We start from the raw sequence: 23,244 nt of genomic DNA on the forward strand, positions 1-23,244 counted from the left end.
TAATGGTCTAGCCAAATCAAGTAACAAGAATCTCATAACCATTATCAAGAAGATAGTAGGAGATAATAAGAGGTCATGGGATAGCAAAATCAAGTATGCTTTATGGGCAGATAGAATCACTAAGAAGAAAGCTACTGGCAAATCTCCCTTTGAATTAGTTCATGGCTTGGATGTAACCTTACCTGTGCACCTGAGATTGCCAGCCTATCAGCTGCTTCAGAATTTTTCTACTAATAAAGATGTTGTTCAGAATAGAATAGATCAAATTGTGGAGTTAGATGAAGCTCATAGGACAGCTTTTGATGCTATATGTAAAAATCAGTCTAATATTAAGAAAATCTTTGATAAATTCTCTCGATCTAGATCTTTGTAGGTGGGAGATATGATACTTCTTTGGGATCGCAAGAATGAAAGACCAGGAAAACATAAGAAGTTTGACAGTTTGTGGCTGGGACCGTACATCATTCGAGACGTAGCTGGACCAAACTCATTCCACTTGAGCAGATTAGATCGCGAACCACTTGATCTACCTGCAAATGGCCAAATGCTCAAGCTGTTCTTCAAAGATGATATCTGATGCCATAGGGCATCCTTTGTATTGTATTTCTAACCCTACTCCTTGTTATTTCAGCATTTTATTTCTGATTTAGGATTAGATTTAGTTTCCTTATTAATAAATGAGGAGCTTCTATCTTTCATGTGCTTAAATGTTATATGATGATTTTTGAATGGACGCTACTTATTTCTGTTGTGTGTTGCGTGGATGTAGATTCTAGATTCTCACATTCCTGCAGTGCAGCAACGTGTCCCCAAGTAGAGCCAGATGTTGACCACTACGTGTCAACTTCCCATAGCAAGTACACCCCCTCTTCTTCGCAAAAGGGATAGCGCTTGATTGACATGTCCGTGCCATTCGACAGTCATCATTGACTTGATCAATTTATGTTGTAAACCCAGTCTGCATGTGTGAATTGTAAATAATCTTAGCAAAGTTGAGTCATGTATGTAAATTGCCTAGGTGGACCTAATTTTCTAGTGACAATCTACGTTCTGGAAGGTTTTTTGTCTCACCGATCCATGATCGGCAGAGTTTTCCTTTAGCCTAACCCAAAAGCCGGAATGAATTTTGTCATTAGAATCCTAGTGTGTTAATCTGCTAGATTATAGTTGTGTCGCAGAACTGGGTGGTTTATGAGGGTTTATGTCAAATGGGTTTTCCCCCTTGAGATGTAAAATTGTAAAAGTCATGATGTAAAGTGTCTTGAGGGTTAGAAAATGTTTTAATCCCCTCATAAGTCCTAAGTCCTAGGTCCTGGGTGATTTTTTCAAAGGCTAAGTTCGAGGATCCATTTAAAAATAAATTAAAAATTAAAAAAATTGAAAAGATAAAAAAAAACAATAAAAAAGGAATATGTATATAAAAAATATAAAAAATAATAAAATAATACAAAATAAATAAAAATAATAGAATAAAATAAAAACTTAAAAATAATAAAATAATAATATTTTTGAGTAAATAAATGCAGAATTTCAATTTTTTAATGCATTAAAAATTCGACGGATGAGATTAAGAGATATCTTGATCCTCATCAACGGTCGAGATCAATTTAACATGGATCACTCAAACTAGCCGTTGGGAATTTCTCCTTTAAATAGGGTGCTAAGGGTCATTTGAGATCATTCGATCTGTGATTCTTGTGCTGAAGAAAGCTCTCTTGTAAACTTTTTTTCTGGTGCTAATAAAGAAAGACTTTGGGGTTGAAATCTTGCTGGTGTTACTCTCCTGAAATGCTGTGAGTTGTTTTATCTTCTGCATATTTTCATTTTTCAGCCATTAGTAATAGCTTGATCTGGAGTATTGTTGAACACAGGTATCTTGTTCACTTACTAGGGTTTGAATGGTAATAAGATTTCTGAAATAATGGCAGGTATCTCCATTGTATCTGGAATCTAGTATTGTTTTTTCCCTCTTTATTGATGGTTGAAGTGAGCTATGCAAGAAACCCTTATTGAGAAGATCAGTGGGCGTTTGGGGAAGTTCTCGGCTGAACCAGCCAACTCCCGCAAGCACTCTCTTGCAGAGCCCAGCAGTTTCGATCCTGGGTTTATCATTTAAGTTTGTTTTTCTGAATTGCATGAGAGATTCCTGAAGTTTTTCATAGTAAATCTTGAATTTTGATAATATTACTGCTGATTATTGATAAATCTGGCTGTTTAAGACTCAAAAGTTGTAAATGTTGTTTAGTTGATCTAGGGTTTTAGTTTCGTTTTCTACACATTATTTTTGGGTGATTTTCCATTCCAGGTTCCAGGGTTTCTGAAGATTTCCGAGGTTTATCTACGCTGTTTCGTTGTCCAAGGGTTTCAATTTCAATTGTTTTCAAATCTGGAAGAAATCTTACATCAGTTTCATTGATAATTCTAAAGCACAAGAGTGAATATCAGCTTCTGGGGTTTGGAATATTTTTTCCGAGGACTGCAAAATCAATTTTTTTTAACCCCCAGCTATCCTTAGTTGTTGTTGTCTGGCTCTTCTCATCGCCCATCCACCAAATCATCGAGCAGAATTCATCCATTCATCTGCCCCTGTGGCTCCATTCCCATCACGCTGCTCCATTTGATCTGTATTATTTCTCCAAATCTGCAAACAAAATTGTCAAAACCCTTCCAGCTCCACGCTATTCCTACGCTTAATCCAGCTCCCTTCATCTCTGCTCACTCCACGCACCTGCAAAGCACACGTTGTTGTCTCAGCCGTGTCTGTTGCTCCTCGTCCAGCTGCCAGCATTGTTCATTCTGCTGTCAAACGCTCATTCTCCTACGTGAAACCCATCGAACCAGCGTTTTTCTCTCCCTCCATTGTCGAACGTCCAAACCTGCATAAGGCGTGAACCTGTAAGACCTTGCAAACAACATGCAAAGCAAACATGGATTTTATTTTTTGAAGACGCCCATCCACTTCTGCAGACTTCTGCATTGTTACATTCTCACCCTTTGCCACGCATCACCTGCACCGAAACTCCGTGGGCCTGCACCTGCTCAACGCAGAAATTGTTGAAGCTTCATGACGTGGGTAAGGATTAGGGGTTTCTCGTGGGCGTCAGGTAAAAATTTTTTAGTTTCGATTCAAATGTTTGCATTAGATTTTAAAATTAAAAGTTTAGATTAGATCAATTTTTTTAGGTTTTGCTTAAATCTTTTAATTTTGAATTTTTAAATCATGCACTAAAGAAAAATCAAAAAACAAAAAAAAACAAAACTCACGCAAACGATTTCATGGTTAGTGTAAGTTAGGGTAGCATGTAATTTTTATGTAGTTTTAGTTTTGATTTCATTTAAGTTTTTGGTTTAAATTTAGTTTAGCGTATATTCTTTTTTATATAAGGTATGTCAGTAAATATTCCATTTGTTATATAGTCTTTAGTTATAAAAGTTTATTTTAGTTTTAGTTTGAAGTGTAAGTTTTGTTCTAGCTTTTAGACTTAGTTCATTTCAATTTTTTGTCTTATTTAATTTTTTTTTAATAACAATAAAAAAAAATTAAAAATAATAATAATAATAATAATAATAAAAATTTAAAAGGTTTCTTTTAATTTAGTTTAGATTTTAATATTATTTAGGTTTTTGATTTAAAAGTTTCATTTAGTTTTAAATCTTGTTTTATCTGAAAAATATAAAAAATATTTTGGGAAATTTTTTGCAAATTTCAGTCTTGGCTTAGGAATTTCTTATGTTTTATCTCTTCTGCTGAAGCTAAAATTTTGATGTGGGAATTAATGTTTAACATGCTTTAATGTTTATCTGAAGATTAACTACATGAATGTGATCTCCGGTTATCATTTTACGTGATTATTTCAAGCATTTTTGGAATATTGTTACTGAGTTTTAATTGTTGGATCACTATTAAAGCATTTTGCGTGGTTGTTTAACGCACTTTATCTTTCGAAATTTTAATTGCTGCAGTATCATTAAGCCATTAAGCATTTTCCCACATTTGATAAAAGTTAATATTTGTTTGGGTTGATTGATGGTAAACGATTGTTAATGAGTTCATATTTCTGCAGCATTCGACAAATAATCATTTAATCATTTCGTAAGGCACTGGTCTATTAATTTAATAATATCGATTTAGTGCTTGTTTCCTCGTGTCTCCCAACCCAACTGGTCCCCAGTTGGACATCCATTTTCCCATAGGGTCTACCCCCCTTAGCCGCGGGAGACAGGCTTAAACGGAGAGATCGGGGATCAGGGTGACAGCCCCCGGTCTGAGCGTTGTCGTGACAATCTGTGCAACAACACAGTGGAAGGGAATAATCTTGGTAGACTAGTGGATGATTAGGCATGCAGGAAGAGGCATTTGGCATACCATAAGATTGGCTAACATCTTTTTTTATTTAAAATACATTGATAAGCTACTTTCAAAGGAGAAGCTATACCACTTACACCTAGGCAAAGTTGCCGAGTTCAAATCAGATTTACCAATTAAGTTTGCAACTAAGATAGATTCCTAGAGAAGGTATTGATTCTCTTGAAGTCGGAGCCAAAGCAATCATGTTCACTCTTCTTGCTTATATAGGTAGAGAAAATGTTCATGCCTCTACTTCAGTTGGAAAAATAAGAACATATGATGTATTTTCTCTTGTGCAACAATGAAATATATGGTGCAGTGTTTTAAAAAAATGACATATTTAAACAAGTAGTATTTTTGTAACAACAAATGCAACAATTTTGAAGTACTTTTCATTCTCCTATTTGCCAACCATCTCTGAAAAAACCATTTGAATGTTTGTGTTCAAGCAAAAGAATATATATTGCTAAATTATACAATTTCTTACCAGTAAAACCTCTCTCTATGAATGGTTTAGGCCATGCCAAACGCTCCTCTGCTCCCAGTTTCTCCTCAATCAAATTCTAAATAAATAAAGTATTTTTTTGACTTCAGATCATCTTTATTACTTACTAAGCCACATGTACTTCAACCTATTATAATGAAAATAAAGATGGAAAACACATAGGTACATGAACTTTAGGCAAGTGCTCACCAAGATCACCAAGTTCTGAAGAGGTTGTATGTTTGATCCAATAATAGAGGCGGCCTGCATCATTTTAAATTTGGTACAGTTGTGGAATATTTACAGAGCAAAGAAATGTTCCGTAAACCATGAAAACATATACTTTTTGTCATTTTTCACTGCTGCGAGATATTTATGATTAAAAAAGTGTACTTGTATTCATATGAACATTTGTTGTAGAACACATGAATTCTTTGAAAAAAGTAGACTGTCATAGGTGTGACTCCACATAGCCTAGAGCGCTTGTTAAAAATTTGCATAGCATAGAAATGTTTCATGATGCCTGAAAGCATGTACAGTTTTTTTCAATCTTTATGGTTGCAAAATAATCGGAAAAGAAAAAGGATATGTATGAAGAGGTTTCTTGAATGCATGAATGAGATGTAATAGCAAAGTTCCACAACCTATGCTCCCAGTGAAAATTTGTTAAGCATCAAGTTAAAATGCACTGAACCCAAAAGGCGAAAGGAGTAATAGAAGTGATTTCTTTGGGAGAAGCTTTCTTATATTTGTCTTTGAGGTCAACACATCAGGCAAACAAATAAGCAAGGGTGGCCTACGACTCATTGGCAACAGTGAGCTTCAGACTGGTCTTTGAATTTTGACTCAAGTAAAGATAACCATCAAAAGTCAAAGATCATACCACCATATATGCAAAATGAGAGTCAAAGAAATACTATTTATAAGTTAGCTTCATGATGATTTTGGAATAGAGTCAACAGACTAAGAAAATAGAATCCATCTCATGTGTCAAAATCTTTGCTAGAGTAGATCTAGAGAAGAGTTTCCCTGAGCCCATAAACCTAAATGTTTTAGAGCAATTAGTCATCCAAAAAGTAGACAATGAGTCACTCTTGTTACACCTCAGATTCTTTAACTGTACTAGACATTTTTTCCTCGGATGTAACCACTATGATGAGCCAAAAGTGTGATGATTTTGTTGTGTGTGGCAATGAGGGATGATTGATGTACAAGTGTTGGTTAGTTGGTAGCCCAAATCACCTACAGTGTATAGTCATGGTTGGTCCTTTTAGTCTGAATTCTCAAGGTGCTTGGTTTTATTGCTCCAACTGACTATCCCTTGATGGTGGTAATTCCAATTGTTGTTGTAAAATCTAGTGTGCCTGGTTCAGAGCCTCCCTTGATGGGGCTAGACCTTATAGCAACAATAGAAATGGTTGTCATTGTCACCTCAACAACCTTCTCCTGCTCTTTAGTGGTAATTAACCACACAAGGAAGGCTTCCCTATATCACCTAAAGGATAATTCTAATGCTATAGCTCAAGGTGATGAATGACAAGTCTAAATATTGGACAGAGAACTGGCAAGGCCCAAAATGGCCTAGGTGTTGAATTTTCTAAGTCTATCCGTTATAAAATTAATCTGTATTCTGCTGGTTTATTTCTTCTACTTGTAAATTCTGAACAAGTTATTTAAAACATTTAAATACCGAAATAAACACAATACAGTCACAACATCTATAGATCATCAACTGAAGGAAAACAAGCACACAAGTGACACCGTTATTTTTGGACAAATGTCCCCGGAAAAACCCAATGTGGGAAAACTGGTGTAGATATTCTGAAGGGTTTATTATTATGCAGTATTTCCTTGAGTACAACTGGGTGCCTAACCGACTCACCCTACAGAGAAAAAATACACGGCAACAATACCTCTATATTCGGAAACAGGTATTCAGACAACCTGTCCCACGAAACCCTTTTCGGCACAACTGAGGCTCAGCGTTGGCCCTTCTAGCCTCTACGTCAGCACTCTGAGGCACTACGCAGCCTCTAGGACCCTCTGTGTCACTCCAGCAGCCTCTGCGTGGATGATGCGGTCCCTCTGGCCTCTGCGCTCTCTGCTGGGCTCTGCGTGGCCTGAACTGGTTGCTGCTCCCACTGTCCCTGCTTCTGTGTTCGTCTCTCAGTACTGTCTCTGCCTCTCTGTCTAGTACTCACTGCCCCTCGTTGCTGATCACTGATTCACTTTTGCTTAACAACCCCGCTCTAGCAAAATGAATGACTGATCACTCTGGTGTGTTCTCCAACTGACCCTCAAGCCTCTTCTTATACTTTTCTCGTTGGCCCTTCACCAGTCGTGATTAAATCTATAATCAACGGCTAAGATTAGATTCGGCTTGATCCATGACTTTTGGAACCTTCTAACCCATTTTTATATTAATACCTATTAATATTTTATTTTTCCTAAGTTTAGACTTAGGAACTCCATCAAAAATATTAATTATTTTAATATCTCCCAAACCAGGTACAATCTGTCCAAACCATTTATGGGCTTGGAGATCTCATGTGCATTAGCCTCTCCACCAATTTTCATGGCTAGAGCACATCCGATGCTACCCCAAATCAACACTCCCTCTTAGCGAGAATCGTGCTCTAGTAATACTCCACACTAAGCATCACTTTGATTATATAGCATCGGTACCTGTGCTGATTCTACGCCTCCCTGCCCAACATCCTCTGCACTACTGCCCATGGCCCTGCCACTGCCAGTGTTGCATTCGTACAACAGCACCCTCTGCATCCATGTTGTTGCTGATCCTTCCTCCCAACACTACATCTGCACTGCAATGCCCTCTCATCATGTTGCATCGTGATACTGCTAACTGCTACTGCACTGCAAGTCAGTAACTGAGAAGTAAGTAATTGATCCACCCAACTAATGACATCCCTGTCAAGCTAGAAACACTCCCGATGCTGAAGCTCCCTCTGTCGCTAACAAGAGCTCCCTCTACTGACCTCTGCGTTGCTGCAACATCTCCCTGCATCTCGCACTGCTGCAAACCTCTCTGTGCCATCCTGCACTATTGCAACACTCTTTGTGCCTCTCACACTACTGCAACCTGCTAGCCTCGTGTTGCCTGCGAACTCCTGCACTGTAGCACCCTCTGCCGCTTCATCCGCATCTGTCTCTACCGACATCCGCCAGTCCTGCTACTCTCTCTTCGGAGCTCTCATAGCAAGGTATAATCCAAGAGGTTAGGTACCTCAAGGACCCTGCCCCTCATCGCTTGTAGTTCTCCGGACTACAGCTCAATGTCTCCGCACTTCTTCTCAAGTGGCACATGAGCACTCATGGCACAATCGTCATCCTCCTCGACTTCTTTCTCCACCCTCACTGGCGCTGCCTTCGAGTCAGAAGCCTCTCCCTTACTCTTCTTCCTCGGACACTGGTTCGCATAGTGACCCAATTCCCCACAATGGAAGCACTTGACCTTGGAGAGGTCCTTCTTCTTCCTCTTCTCCTGCTTTCCTGCAAATGCTAGAGCCGCATCCTCTTCCTCTTCTCCTGCTTTCCTGCAAATGCTAGAGCCGCATCCTCTTCCTCTTCCTTCTTGATCCTGACCCCTTTACTGCTACTCCCCATCTTGGTCAGCCGTCTGATCTCTTCTTGACAAAAAGCCGCCCATAGTTCTTCCCCATCTGGAAGACTCGCCCTGCCCAGTATGCTCTGGACAAATTTCCCCCGATTCCCCGAAGACTGCATTAAGTGTGGTCCTCACCATCAACTCTTGATCCGGCGTGACCCCTATGGAAGTCAGTTGGTCATGGATCTCCTTCAACCGACTGAGGAACACATCTATTTGCACTCCCTTCTACATATGGTATGACCTTAGTTGATTCTCCAAGAGCATCTTCCTCTGCATAGAAGTAAGCTAGTAAAATGTCTTCAAAGTGTCCCACATCTCCTTTATCGTTTCCTTCTCGGCAATATGTGGGACCACATGATCCTTGACCCCATCAAGGGTGATGCACTTTGCCTTAGCCATTGCCTCCTCGTACCTTTCATTAGCTACCAGGTCAACTAGGATAGCCATTACTCTCAAGGCGAAGCCCTTGATACGATGTCTGTGTAGAATGGACAAGATCTTGGCCTTCCAGACCACAAATTGGATGCTCTGTCCAGCGTGTCCTGATCTCTCAGCCCATTAACGGCCATCTCTCTACACTTCTCTATCGACTCCTTGAGTCTCTCTACTTCTCGTCTGGAAGTTCTCTTCTAAACTCCCTCTGAATCCCGATTTCCCTCCTGGAAATCCTTCTGCCAATCGTCAAGTTTCCCCTCTCCAATCGTCTATGCAACTGCAACACTGATCCAGATTCCTTGGCTAGAAATCCGCCTCGGAAGCAACTTCCTCTACCTTGGTCTTGCCCTGTTAGGTATTGTTCTAACCACAGTACCCCACTAGCTTCGCTCCCACAAACTGCCCACAGCTTCCTTCACCCCAGCAACTAAAGGATTGAACCTCTAGGCTCTGCGCAATCCCGGCTACAGCAAAAATAGCTCCCTCAACCACTGCGTCAACCCTCCATGTCTCTGCGTGGCTCTGCATGAGCCTCTCTCTGCCCTTCTCAACCTCTGCGTTGGCCTCTCTCTAGCCCGAACTGATGACGCATTCCCTCTGCGTCAGCCTTTCCTCTATTGCTTCTGCAAGGATCAGCTACTATCACTCGAGATAGTTAATTCTGCTCAATGTTGCACGAAGCGGGAGCGAAGCGGAAGCGCGGAGCGCGGAAGCGTCATTTTCCAAAAATCTAGGGAGCGAAGCGTCCGCGGAAGCGTCTGCTATATATATATATTTTTTTATATTTTTTTGCATTTATACTCAAAACAAACATCCCAAATACCAAATTAATTGTAGAAGACATGAAAACATGCATATTTTTGCATAAATCAAGATAGATATGGCATCCATGATTCCATTGTAGTTACTAGTATGTACAACAATCATCTATATTCTAGCTATTACAAACATACATCAAATTTTGAAGCATATTATAAAACATAAAACATTTAAGCATATTATAAAACATAAAACATAGAGCATATTATGATTTATCTAGCAAGTGAGCAACTGTCAACATTTGTCATGTCCAAAATTCAAATAATAATGTTTACAAAATATGTCACTTGGTCACCGCCAAGCCAAAAAGGTTCAAAATTCAAATTCACAAGTCTACAAGTCTAATGAGTAATCTATGACAAAAAGAAGTAGATTGTGAATATATCTACTAATCTCTCCTCCTTCCACCACGAATAGAACGTGATGGCGGGCCTCCACGTGGTGGCAATGAAGAAGATGGTCCCTGTGTAAGTCGTGGCACTGGAACTGATGAAGAAGAACCTCCTCTAGTAGAAACCAAGGGACCAGATGGGGGTGGGGGTGGTGGCATATCAACACCCGTGTCATCATCCTAGAATCGCTCAAAAAATTCATGCAAAAAAAAAACACTAGTTAACAAAAAAATTAAAAACATGAATTCTTTATAAGGGAAAATTGGAAAATTCATACCACAATGGACATACCTGGATAAGAGAATCCTCTAATTGCTCTAGTCGCAACACTCCATCCTCCAAATTGGGCTCCTCTGGATTCTTGTCCCAAGTCAACAAGTCTTTATTAGACTTTGCATCTTCACAGTAATGGGACAACAATCGCAAGTTGTAATGAACATAAACCAAGCTCTCTGCCCGGTCTAAATTCAACCTGTTCCTTTTAACACTGTGGATGAAAGAATAAGAGCTCCAACACCTCTCTGCAGAAGAAGTGTTTACCACCTGTGATAGCACCCGCAATGCCAAACTCTGTAGAAGTGGAGTAGGCCCTCCATGCATGTTCCACCACTCAAGAGCAGAAAAATTCTCTCGATCTTGAATTGCATGCATGCTCGAAAATGGACCAGTGCTGCTCGTATAGTTGCTCACGTGTCTCCGTACCAATGCAGCCTCCTCCTCATCAGGGATTAATCTACTCAATGCAGCCATATATTTTTCGTGAACCTCTTTATCTTGGTGTGGTCTTCTCCTGACTCCCCCCCAGGTGCTGGTTTTGAAAGCCATGATGGATGATAGTATTTAGGTGTCAAAACATATGCTAATGCATGCAATGGAACATTTAGGCTATCCCATCGTTTTACCACCTCTTCACGAATATAATTGTACAAGGTGGTATCTCTAGGCTCAACAATGTCTTTAATCTGCCCCAACATGCTATCCATTTGCTCATACACCTCCCCAATTACTGGTCGATCTGAATCTGCAAACTTGATCATGTAATAAATTGGTTTGGTGAATTGCAAAACATATTTAACCTGTGACCAAAAGTAACTGTCAAGAACAATGTCCTTGACTTCATTAGCACCATCTGTGTCATTGTTAATTTCATCCCATGTTTCAGCACACACCAGATTAGTTAAAGCTTGTCTCACCCTCATTAGCCGCCTAAAGGTGAGGTAATAACTAGCAAATCTTGTCTTTGCAATTTTAAGCAATTGCAACTTGGAGTAAGTGCCATAGAAGTAGTTTACCCTTGTATGCCCTGTGATGAATTTAATGAGCTGCTTCCCTTTCCTGTAAACCTCAGCAATCCACCCACAATCTTTGTGTTTCACAATATCATGCATCAAAAGGTTCAATGTGTGAACCAGGCACCCAGACCAAAAGATGTGTGGATGAGTACGCTCAATAATTTTTCCTGCTAACTTACAATTTGCTGCATTATCTGTGATCACTTGAATCACATTATTCGGACCAACATCTTTGATTGATTTCAATAGGAGATCTGCAATGTTTTGTGCAGTTGCACTGATGGAGGAGGAGTCATGAGATGCAATAAATACTGCACCACTAGAAGAAACACCAAGAACATTTATCAAATGTTGGTTTCTAATATTTGTCCACCCATCTGATACAATGGATACCCCATAATCCACCCACTCATGTGTAAAACGTGTCAAAGCTCTTTGAACCTTAGCTTTTTCTCTTTCTAATAACACTGTTCTAGCTTTCTCATAGTTGGGGGCCTTGTATCCTTTTGGGGCTTCATTGATGGCCTTTACCATGTCATGCCAATAGGGAGAGCGAAGCACATTGAATGGTACACCGCAAGCACAAAGAAAACGGACTATCTTTCCATCCACATCATCCCTCCCAGTAACATTAAGGAAATCCCCTATTGTTTTTCTACCTCCAGAGGTTGCAAAAGTACCATGAGGAGATGGGCAACTACCAAATTTAGAGGTTGCACTTGATTCAGAATGAGTTTTTTGTTTCTTGTTTTTTCCTTGTGCAGCCATCTCTAATTTGATGTATTTTTGTCTTTGTTCACTTGAAATGTTTGGGCAAATGGTTACCCCCACGGAACCCTTTCTTTCATCACTGTCTAGCACCCCACAAAGATGCCTCCTCAGACGGGTATATGAACCCGTATATGGTTTTCCTCCATGACAACCATGAGGGCACATCCATTTGTAAGATCCACCACCCTTTCCCCCTTCAAGTTTGGTCACAAAGGTCCACAAGGGATTTGATGTACCTTTCCCATCTTGTGCTTCAGTGTCCTCTTCAAGTTCATCCCCTTCCTCTTCAAACCCTTCCTCCTCATCATACATTGGGTCACTACTATTAGGACCAAGTTCATCCCCTTCCTCTTCCCCTCTATTCCTCACCCTTGCCATCATTAAAACCAAGAGTGGAATGATACATAGAAGCCAAAAGAACACCATCTTGGAATATGGATATAGGTGGTGGACAACCTGTAAATAAAGGAGCAAGTAGAAACAATGGGAAAGAGTAGGAGAGGGAGGAGAAAAATACAATTTTTTTTTCAAAAAAACAAGGGAGTTTGGGGTTTGAACTTACCTCTTTAGCTCTTGTAGATGAAGTCCTCCAAGCTCTTGCTCCAAGCTCCTCCTCCTTCTCCTAGCTCCTCCTTCTTCACTCCTCCAAGCTCTCCTCTCTTCTCCTCTCCTTTCCTCTCTTCTCTTCTCCTCTCCTCTCTTCTCTTTTCCAACTCTCATAAACTCAAAGTGAGAAAATGAGAAGAGAATGGGGGCTTTATTCTTTTCTAAAGTCACCCTAGACTCACCCTAAACCAACCTAACCCACCCCCTCATGCTAGTTAAGACTCAAGTTAAAACAAATTAAAAAAAAATCAAGTTAAAAAAATGATGCCGCGGGTTGCTTCCGGAATCGCCTGGGAACCGTGCGGGTGGCGTGCGGTTCCGGGCCGGAAGCTTGGCGCCACCCCGTGCCCGAACCGCCCTCGGATCCGCGGTTCCGGGGTGGCCGCAACCTATATGGCAGGAACCGCGTATAAAAGACGGAACCGCGCCCCCTCCTCCTCAGAATCGCGATTCCCAAATGGATTCCGGGACGGTTCGCTCCGAACCGCGGTTCCGGGTTTGGATCCTCCGGGGGGGGGCGATTCCTGCAACACTGAAATTTCTGCTGCAAATGCTCTGCTTAGTTGATGCCTTCAGCTCTCCTGTGATCTACAACCACACTCTGATACCATGTTGAATTTTCTACGTCTATCCATTAGAAAATTAATCTTTATTCTGCTGGTTTATTTCTTCTACTTGTAAATTCTGAACAAGTTATTTAAAACATTTAAATATCGAAATAAACACAATACAGCCACAACATCTACAGATCATCAACTGAAGGAAAACAAGCACACAAGTAACACCGTTATTTTTGGACAAACGTCCTTGGAAAAACCCAATGCGGGAAAACCGGTGCAGCTATTCTGAGGGTTTATTATTGTGCAGTATTTCCTTTAGTACAACTTGGTGCCTAACCGGCTCACCCGGCAGAGAAAAAATACACGGCAACAATACCTCTATATTCGGAAACAGGTATTCAGAAAACCTGTCCCACAAAACCCTCTCCGTCACAACTGAAGCTCAAGTTTGCCCTTCTGGCCTCTGCATCAATCCCAGGACCCTCTGCGTCAACCCTTTGAGGCACTGCACAACCTCTGGGACCCTCTGCGTCACTCCAGCAGCCTCTGCGTGGATGACACAGTCCCTCTGGCCTCTGTGTTGTCTCTGTTGGGCTCTGTGTGGCCTGAACTGGCTGTTGCTCTCGCTCTCCCTGCTTCTGTGCTGGTCTCTCAGTACTGTCTCTGCCTCTCTGTCCAGTACTCACTACCCCTCGCTGCTGATCATTGATTCACTTTTGCTTAGCAACCCCGCTCTAGCAAAATGAATGACTGATCATTCTGGTGTGTTCTCCCACTAACCCTCAAGCCTCTTCTTATACTTTTCTTGTTGGTCCTACAATGGCCGAGATTAAATCTCTAATCAATGGCTAAGATTAGATTGCTTTGATCCATGACTTTTGGAACCTTCTAACCCAATTTTATATTAATACTCATTAATATTTTATTTTTCCTAAGTTTAGACTTAGGAATTCCATTAAAAATTATAATTATTTTAATATCTCCCAAACTAGGTACAATCTGTCCAAACCATTTCTGGGTCTTGGAGATCTCATGTGCTTTAGCCTCTCCACCAATTTTCATGGCTAGAGCACATCCGATGCTACCCCAAATCAACACTAGGTGTTCAATGATAAGGCTCAAATACTCTATGCTTAAACTAATACAAGGCTACTATGAGTTAGGGTTTGAATAATATGCAATGATAACCTTTCTCCTGCTCCTTAGTGGTAATTAACCATAAGGGAGGCTTCCCTATATCACCTAAAGGATAATTTTAATGCTATAGCTCAAGGTGATGAATGAGGAGTCTAAATATTGGATAGAGAACTGGCAAGGCCCAGAATGGCCTAAGTGTTCTATGTTAAGGTTCAAATACTCTATGCTTAAACCAAAACAAGGCTACTACGAGTTAGGGTTTGTTAATTTTAGGCAACAATGGTATGTTCTATGCTTTAGAGCAATTTTACTTCAATTTCTTTATTAGCCCAGTATTAATATTCAGATTAGCAATAACATCAACATGATAGTAAAATGCACTTAGAACATAAACATAAACAGTAGAAGACAAGCCAAGACAAGAGGACACAAGATGTGGCACCAGCTAGGGACAAACCCCAATGTGGGGAAACCCTTGATCAAATCCTCTTTTAGTCTTTAATAGTTTAGCAAAGAGAGATAGTACAATTTACAAATCTGATAATTTATAACAGCAACAAAAGAGCCCTAACCAGAAAAGTCAACATTGGTCAACAGGGCAGATTAGACCCTCAATTTAGCTCGATCAAACCCAATCAACTTCGGCCTTCAACAGCAGGTCTAATCAGCCAAAAACAATCCGAAAAAAATCCATTCAAAACTGGTCAATGAAAGTCAACCCTGTGGCCAGAATTAGTACAATCAATGTTGGTCAAAACAGAGGTCAGATTGCCTCGGTTCTTGTGCCCAGATCTACGGCCTGCTAGGAGAGAGATTCCTTGTCCAAACCGGAGTCAAAACAAGTCAACGCATCAAGTCAATGCAGTCGAACAACCTCCCAGCGACTCGGTCAATGATGATCAATGCAGCAAACAGAATTTTGTCCTCCTTTCCTTTGCACGTGTGAGAGAGTAGACAACCCATAAATGCATACCCAATAAAATGAGAAAAGAGAGAGATGTGAGTGAATGAAATGTGTCCAAATGAGGCTCAGGCATCATGAATTTATAGCAAACGTTGAGGATGAATAGACGTGATTGTTGGGCTTGTGAAACTACATAAGTTTACTAGCCGACCTTGACAATTTGACCATAATCAAAATAAATTCATAACTACATTTGTACATGTCAGAATCAGATGATCTTTATATCAATCCTACACCTCTTGGAAAGAGGAATCCAAGAAAAATATCAGTTGTCATAAATAAGATGACCCATGTGGAGTTTGGCGCTAGTTGCCAATTTTAACACTCCCTCTCAACTAGGGAGAACTCCATCCTCTAATCCATCTGCCAATTTGTACTATCTTTGCCATCAATACATTGCTCTGCTCTGCTCTGCTGAACTATGAAGAAGAAGAAGTGATCGAGAATGTATCATACCATTCTCTACTGACCCGAAGTCAATCCCAAGTAAAATAGAGTGTCTCATACCACTCTTACTGACCCGAAGTCAGTTCCAATCAAAAGAGAGTGTGTCATACCACTCTTACTGACCCGAAGTTAGTTCCATTGGTCCCAGATCAATATCGGTCATCCTAGCATAGGGAGTACAGTAGTACACGATGCGTCCATCGGTAGTACTCTAGTCCCTATCCTCATTTCCCTACTCATTGGCCAGATGAGAGGTACTTCCCATGAGTCCCAGACTGCATGGGTAGGATGTCTCAGTAGGAGAAGGACAAACCACTCATCTTGCTTACATGTCGCTAAGGGGTATCGCAGGGGAAGGTTGAACCACTCACCCTATACACAGCAAACTACTAGGGGAAGGTTGAACCACTCACCCTATGGTTGTTCATCGCTCCAAGAAGTACCCCAAGCCCCCCAGAAATCCCAGAGCTCAATGTCCATCTCATACAGGACCCTCATAAGAGGGTCTCTCCACGACTCCAAGTGGTCCTCGGAAGGCCAAGAACTTGACCTTCCCCAGGGGCTTTGTCAGAATATCGGCGACCTGCTCATCAGTCCCAATGTGATGGAGCCTTATTGCTCCTCGTTGTACCATATCTCGGATAAAGTGGTACCTGATATTTATATGCTTGGAGCGATCATGAAACACAGAATTCCCTGGTAATCTGATCCCACTTTAGTTGTCGCGGAGGATCATGGTCGTATCAAGCACATGTCCAAACAACTCACTAAAGAGCTTCCACAACCAAACAGCTTCACAGGAGGCCATACTAGCAGCTATGTATTCGGCCTCAACGGTGCTCAAGGCAATCGATTTCTGCTTCCTGCTCATCCAGGATATCGAAGCAGAACCCAAAGAAAAACAGCATCCATAAGTGCTCTTGTGATCCACTGTAACTGCAAGCCCAATAAGCATCAGAATAACCATGCAGCCTCACATCTCCAACAATGTATCTCAGTACATGAGTGATTGTGGCCCGAAAATATCTCAAAAGATTCTTGGCACCAATCCAATGTATATGATGAGGTTCAACCATATATTGGCTCAATGTGTTAACTGCAAAACATATGTCTGGACGGGAGTTCACCAAGAACATCAATGCTCCTATGAGTTAACGATACTCAAAAGCATTTCCCAATTCAAGTCCAGCAGCATTACCACATAACTTCTTAAAGTTAAGTTCCATAGGAGTAGTCACAGGCTTGCAGTCCACCATCCCAAATCTTTCCAATATCTTCACAACATATTTTCCTTGAGAGAGGAAAATTTCACTTGCCATTTTTCAGAACTCCAACCCTAGGAAATAGTGCATCGGTCCTAGGTCCTTCATCTCAAATTCAGAAGCCAACTCCCTCTTACATTTGAGAACGAGAGGGTTTGCACTTGTCAGAAAGAGGTCGTCCAAATAAAGTACCAGAATGAGAGGTTTATCTTTTTCAACCTTAAAGTAAAGGTTCGAATCGGCTTCACTTCTAGTAATCCCAGCTTCATCAGATAGTTATCGATCCTCTCATACCAAGCCCAAGGTACTTGCTTCAATCCATAGAGAGCTTTCTTCAACCTGCTTACATGAGATCCTCGATCATGAACCTCAAACCCCTTGGGTTGTTCCACATAGACTTCCTCTTTGATTGAACCATGCAAGAAAGCAGTCTTGACATCCAGCTGATGTAGGTTCCATCCTTGCAACGCAACAAGGGCTATGATCGAGCGGATGGTGGTGTATCGGGCAACAGGTGCAAATATCTCATCGTAATCTACACCTTACTTTTGAGAGAAGCCTTGAGCAACAAAGCTAGCCTTGAACTTTTCCGCACTTCTATCAGCTCCATGCTTGATTTTGTAGAGCCACTTATAGGTGATTTGTCCTGGGGTCTAAGAACCACATCCCAGACATCATTCTTCATAATTGACTCATATTCATCATTCATAGCATCCTTCCATACTTGTTGCTTCACGGCTTCTTCGAATAACGAAGGCTCATTTTGAATGATTGTTCTCGTGACGGTAAAGTATCCTTAATACATGTTCGGCTTCTTGCTTTCACAGAAAGTCCCCTTTGGTGCAATATGTCTCTTGGCATCTTCGAGATTCTCCCTAACCCATGAGGGTCTCCTCTTGGAAGAGGAGCGCTCTTGAGGAGAAGGATCAATATAATCCATAGGTTCATCAACATTCGGCATTGTTTCATCTTCTTTTGCACCCTGTTTTCCGATGTCAGCGTCTTTGTCCTTCCTTGGGATAGGAAGGTTGTTGATCTACCTGAGGGCCATATCTTCGTCGAAGGTGGCATCATGACTTATCTCAACTTCACTTTGGCCAGCCACATAAATTCTATATCCCTTAGAATTTTCACTATAGCCCACAAAGATTCCTTTCTTCCCAGATGCACCCAATTTGCTTCTTTTCTCTTTCGGCACATGAAAATATACGGGGCTTCCAAAAATTCTAAAATGAGAGACATCGGGTTTCTTACCAATGAACATTTCTTCGGGAGTTTTGGAGTCCAAAGCTTGATGAGGGCATCGGTTTTGAACATACACAACAGTATTTGCAGCTTCAGCCCATAGAAACTTCAGAAGCCCTTGATCATGAAGCATGGCACGAACAGCTTCTACAATAGTACGATTCTTCCTTTCAGCCACACCATTCTTTTCGGGAGTATATGGTGTTGTAGTCTCCCTCTTAATGTCAGCTTCTCAACAATAATCTTGGAATTCTTTGGATTCGTACTCGGTCCCATTATCAGTCCTCAATATCTTGATTTTCTTCTTGGATTGGTTTTCGATAAAGGCTTTGAAGTGTCGGAACCAAGTGAACACTTCATCCTTCTTCTTCAAGAAGTAGATCCAATTTTGCGAGAATAATCATCCGTAAAAGTGAGATAATATAAATATCCTCCCAAAGAGTTTACAACCATCATACTAAATATGTCGGAGTGGATCAATTGCAATATGTTCGTGGTCTTGCTATTACTTGAGGGGAATGGTCCCCTTGTAAGTTTTCCTTCAACACATCCCAGACATACACCTTCATGCTCTACTTTGAACTTGGGTATACTTGTCACCATCTGTCTCAGATCGGGTAGGGCCTTATAATGAAGATGAGCAAATCTCCGATGCCATAGTTCAGATTGTATAGATGTCTCGCAAGACATGGATCCAAATGGACTTCCTCCAACTTGATACAAAGTGTCAACCCTCAACCCAAGAGTAAAAGCATCTTTAAAATTTCTTTCCCAAACACATACCTTTCCATCGATGAATGCCACCTTGAATCCATTGTCTTCCATTGCCAAAATGGACACCAGGTTCTTCTTGAGATCGGGTACATATAGTACTTCTTGTAAATGAATAGTGTTACATTGATTCAATTGAAGGGTAACATTCCCTACTCCCTTCACGGGATAGGTGGCATCATCTCCAAGGATGATCTCCAAGTTTGTCTCATTTTCTATCAGATTAGAGAGGGCTTCCTTGTATCCGGTGAAGTGCCTTGAGGCACCACTATCAATTAGCCAATTCCCCAAAGTGTCCGAGGAGAGGCAGTGGAGAGGGTCGATATAAGAAAGTACTCCTTTTACTTATTGTTAACAACATTTGATTCTTGATACCTGGAGTTCCTTGCTTTCTTGGAGGGTCGACCATTTCCTTGATGTCCCGAATTCCTTTTTCCTTTGCCATTGGACCTGCCATTCCTTTGATCGTAGTTGTTGAAGTTACCCCTGGAATGATTGTGATCATCATCATGTGATGTGTCCCTTCTATTTGGACACTCCATTGCATAGTGGCCAAACTTATTGCAAACAAAGTACCCGCCCTTCCTTCCTCCCTTTAGATTCAGGCTTTCCATGGAAATGACCTTTAGACCCTGCATTATCTTCCAAGTTCAAATCAAGAGACATCTTCCATCCATGATAGTCAGATTTATCGTGGAGCTTGTCTTCAGCCAGGTAGTAGGATGAGGAACCCATTGAAACTTTTGTCCTTGTCCAACAGTCTTTGGTGATTGCTCTTTCACTCTTGCTTGGGCTTTGTCTTCACCTCAGCTCTGATACCATGTTAATTTTAGGCAACAATGATATGTTCTATGCTTTAGAGCAATTTTACTTCAATTTCTTTATTAGCCCAGTATCAATATTCAGATTAGCAATCACATCAACATGATAGTAAAACGCAGATAGAACATAAACATAAACAGTAGAAGACAAACCAAGACAAGAGGACACAAGATAAGGCACCAGTTAGGGACAAACCCCAATGTGGGGAAACCCTTGATCAAATCCTCTTTTAGTCTTTAATAGTTCAATAGAGAGAGAGTACAATTTACAAATCTAATGATTTATAACAGCGGCAAAAGAGCCCTAACCAGAAAAGTCAACGTTGGTCAAAAGTGTAGATTAGACCCTCAATTCAGCTCGGTCAAACCCAGTCAACTTCGGCCTTCAACAGCAAGTCTAATCAGCCCAAAACAATCCGAAAAAGTCAAGTGAAAACTGGTCAACGAAAGTCAACCCTACGGCCAGCCCTATTACAGTCAACGTTGGTCAAAACAGAGGTTAGATTGCCTTGATTCTTGTGCCCAAATCTGCGGCCTACTAGGACAGAGATTCCTCTCCCAAACCTAAGCCAAAACAAATCAACGCATCAAGTCAACGCAGTCAAACAGCCTCCCAGCAGCTCGGTCAACGTTGGTCAACGCAACAAACAAAATTTTTCCCTCCTTTCCTTCGCACGCGTGAGAGAGAAGACAGCCCAAAAATGCATACCCAATCAGATTAGGAGAGAGAGATGTGAGTGAATGAAATGTGTCCAAATCAGGCTCAGGCATCATGAATTTATAGCAAACGTTGAGGATGAATAGACGTGACTGTTGGGCTTCTGAGCTTACATAAGTTTGCTGGCTGACCTTGACAGAGGATCTTTAGATCAATCCTACACCACTCGGAGAGAAGAATCCAAGAAAAATATCAGCTGTCATAAATAAGATGACCCATGTGGAGTTTGGCCCTAGTTCCCAATTTTAACAGGGTTTGAATAATATGCAATGATAAGGTGTTCAATGTCATATAGTAGCCCAAGAAAAGGTCTTCAAATGATGTTCAACAACAAAGGATCAAAGATCTTCCAACAAAGACTATGATTAGGTTAGGGAATTTATTTCTATGGTTGTTAGGTACGAATAAACAGCAAAAAGAAGGCAACGTCGGCCCTAAATAGGAGGTATCAAACATTCACTATGCTAGATTTTTCCTTTAAAAAATTTATAGATGCAAATCCTACTTTATGAGCCACAAACATTAACACAAATTTCACTTTTACTAGCGGCTACCCTAGACATCTAGGAGGGAGAAAAAGACAATGAAATTTAATAAAACTTTTGGATGATCAACACACCAACAATTAGTACCTTATCCTACTAGGGTTTAATGGATTCTTGTTAATTTTAGGTATGTTCTATGCTAGAGCAATTTATTTCAATTTTCACAATTAGCTCAATATCTTTTCCAGATTAGGAATCACATTAACATTAAAGTAAACTGCAAATAGAACATAAATATAAATCGCAAAAGACAAGCCAAGACAAGAGGACACAGGATGTGGCACTAGCCAGGGACAAACCCCAATGTGAGGAAACCCTTGATCAATTCTTCTTATATGTTCTTCAATAGTTCAGCACAGAGAGAGAGAGAGATAGTACATTTACAACAGAAATCAACACTTTGACTCATATAGATAAGAGCATAGATCATCTCTAAGAAGATGATACAGGAGATCAGTTGAAGACATGTTGCTTCAACTGATTCTCCAACGTGACTCTTTCACCTATCATTGTGCTGCACCTCGTCATCATGCCACACCTCACCGTGTTGCACCATGTGCATCATCACTATGCTGCATCTCATCATGTTTCACTAATCATGATTGTACCCATCACTGTACTGCATCATGTGTCATTGTTGCGCCATGTTGCCATACTGTCATATGTGCTTGCAGCACTATGCTTGCCATGTTGTCCCATTGTGCTTGTTGTTGCTATACCTTGCATGCTTGTTGTCCCAATGTGCATGCTTATTGTACCTTGCATGCTTGTTGTCCCAATGTGCATGCTTGTTGTACCTTGCATGCTTGTTGTCCCAATGTGCATGCTTGCTGACCTTGCATGCTTGTTGTACCTTGCATGCTTGTTGTCCCAATGTGCATGCTTGTTGTACCTTGCATGCTTGCTGTCCCAATGCGCATGCTTGCTCTCCCAATGTGTATGCATGTTGTACCTTGCATGTTTGCTGTCCCAATGTGCATGCTTGCTGACCTTGCATGCTTGTTGTTGCTATCATGCTGCTGCACTTGCATCAGATCACTGTTAGGGGATTCTCTGATCATTCTAACAACTATTAGGACAGCCAACCCTTGCACATCAACGGAAACATCTGTCCCAAAGCTACGATCACCCTTCTCCAGCATTCCTAAACCACACGTTGGCTTGTTATACCCCAGCAGTCACAACTAGCCCTTACACCCTCCACCAAAGTGACCCAAAAACAAGCTACTGCTCTAGCAATTAACTCGGCCTCCATTGAGGAACTCAGGCCTCCTCCACGTTGTCTTAGAGCCTCGCTCTCTTACTACGGTTAGGTCAATTTCAGACCTTTCATTCTTCCATAGACTGCGTTAAGGTTCTAAGGCATCCATCTAGGGTAGAGACCCTCTTCTAGGCTACATTTACATTGCTGCTCTTCTTGACTGCATATACCTCTTCTTAGGTTATGTTAGGGCTTCTCCATAGGGCAGCGTTAGGGCTTCTTCATAGCAGCGTTGAACCCTACCCTTGCTGCAATATAATAGCCTCCCTTTTGGGCAGTGAAGATTCTTCTCCATGAATGTAGATGAGAGCATCGTGTAGATCTCTTCGTCTAGGGCTAGGGCAAACCTCCTAGACCAGCATATTCTCTTAGGGTTCTTCCTTCCATTAAAACCCAAACGAATGGAGAGGAAGACATCACAGAGAGTTGTGTGTGTGTCCAAATGACTTTCAAGGCACCTCTATTTATACTAAAACGTTGAGCACATGAGGGGTTTATTTGGTTGCTGGCCGACCTTGATGAATTGTCCCATAACACAAATAAATTCATATCTCCATGAATACTTATCGGAATCGGATGATCTTTAGATCAATCCTACACCTCTCGATGAGAGGGATCCAAGAAAAATATCAGCTGCCATAAATAAGATGACTCACATGGAGTTTGGCCCTAGTTGCCAATTTTAACACTCCCTCTCAACTAGGGAAAACTCGATCCGCTGATCCATCTGCTAGA

The 23,244-nt window shown here is 41.0% G+C and overlaps 1 protein-coding gene across 1 annotated transcript in view; it reads right to left on the reverse strand.

The window, feature by feature from the left end:
* LOC149206018 (glutathione S-transferase 2-like) overlaps window positions 1–23,244 on the reverse strand; it is a gene marked incomplete in the record, with an annotated part of 358,107 nt that overhangs the window by 218,758 nt on the left and 116,105 nt on the right. The window contains 2 exon segments of the mRNA XM_089395257.1: window positions 4,836–4,911; window positions 5,043–5,096. Coding sequence (XP_089251383.1) covers window positions 4,836–4,911; window positions 5,043–5,096 — 130 coding nt within the window.

Source organism: Pinus tabuliformis, chromosome 1_2, assembly GCF_031772625.1.
Source record: "Pinus tabuliformis cultivar Carrire ecotype Pingquan chromosome 1_2, CPIR1, whole genome shotgun sequence".
NCBI classification, from domain to species: domain Eukaryota; kingdom Viridiplantae; phylum Streptophyta; class Pinopsida; order Pinales; family Pinaceae; genus Pinus; species Pinus tabuliformis.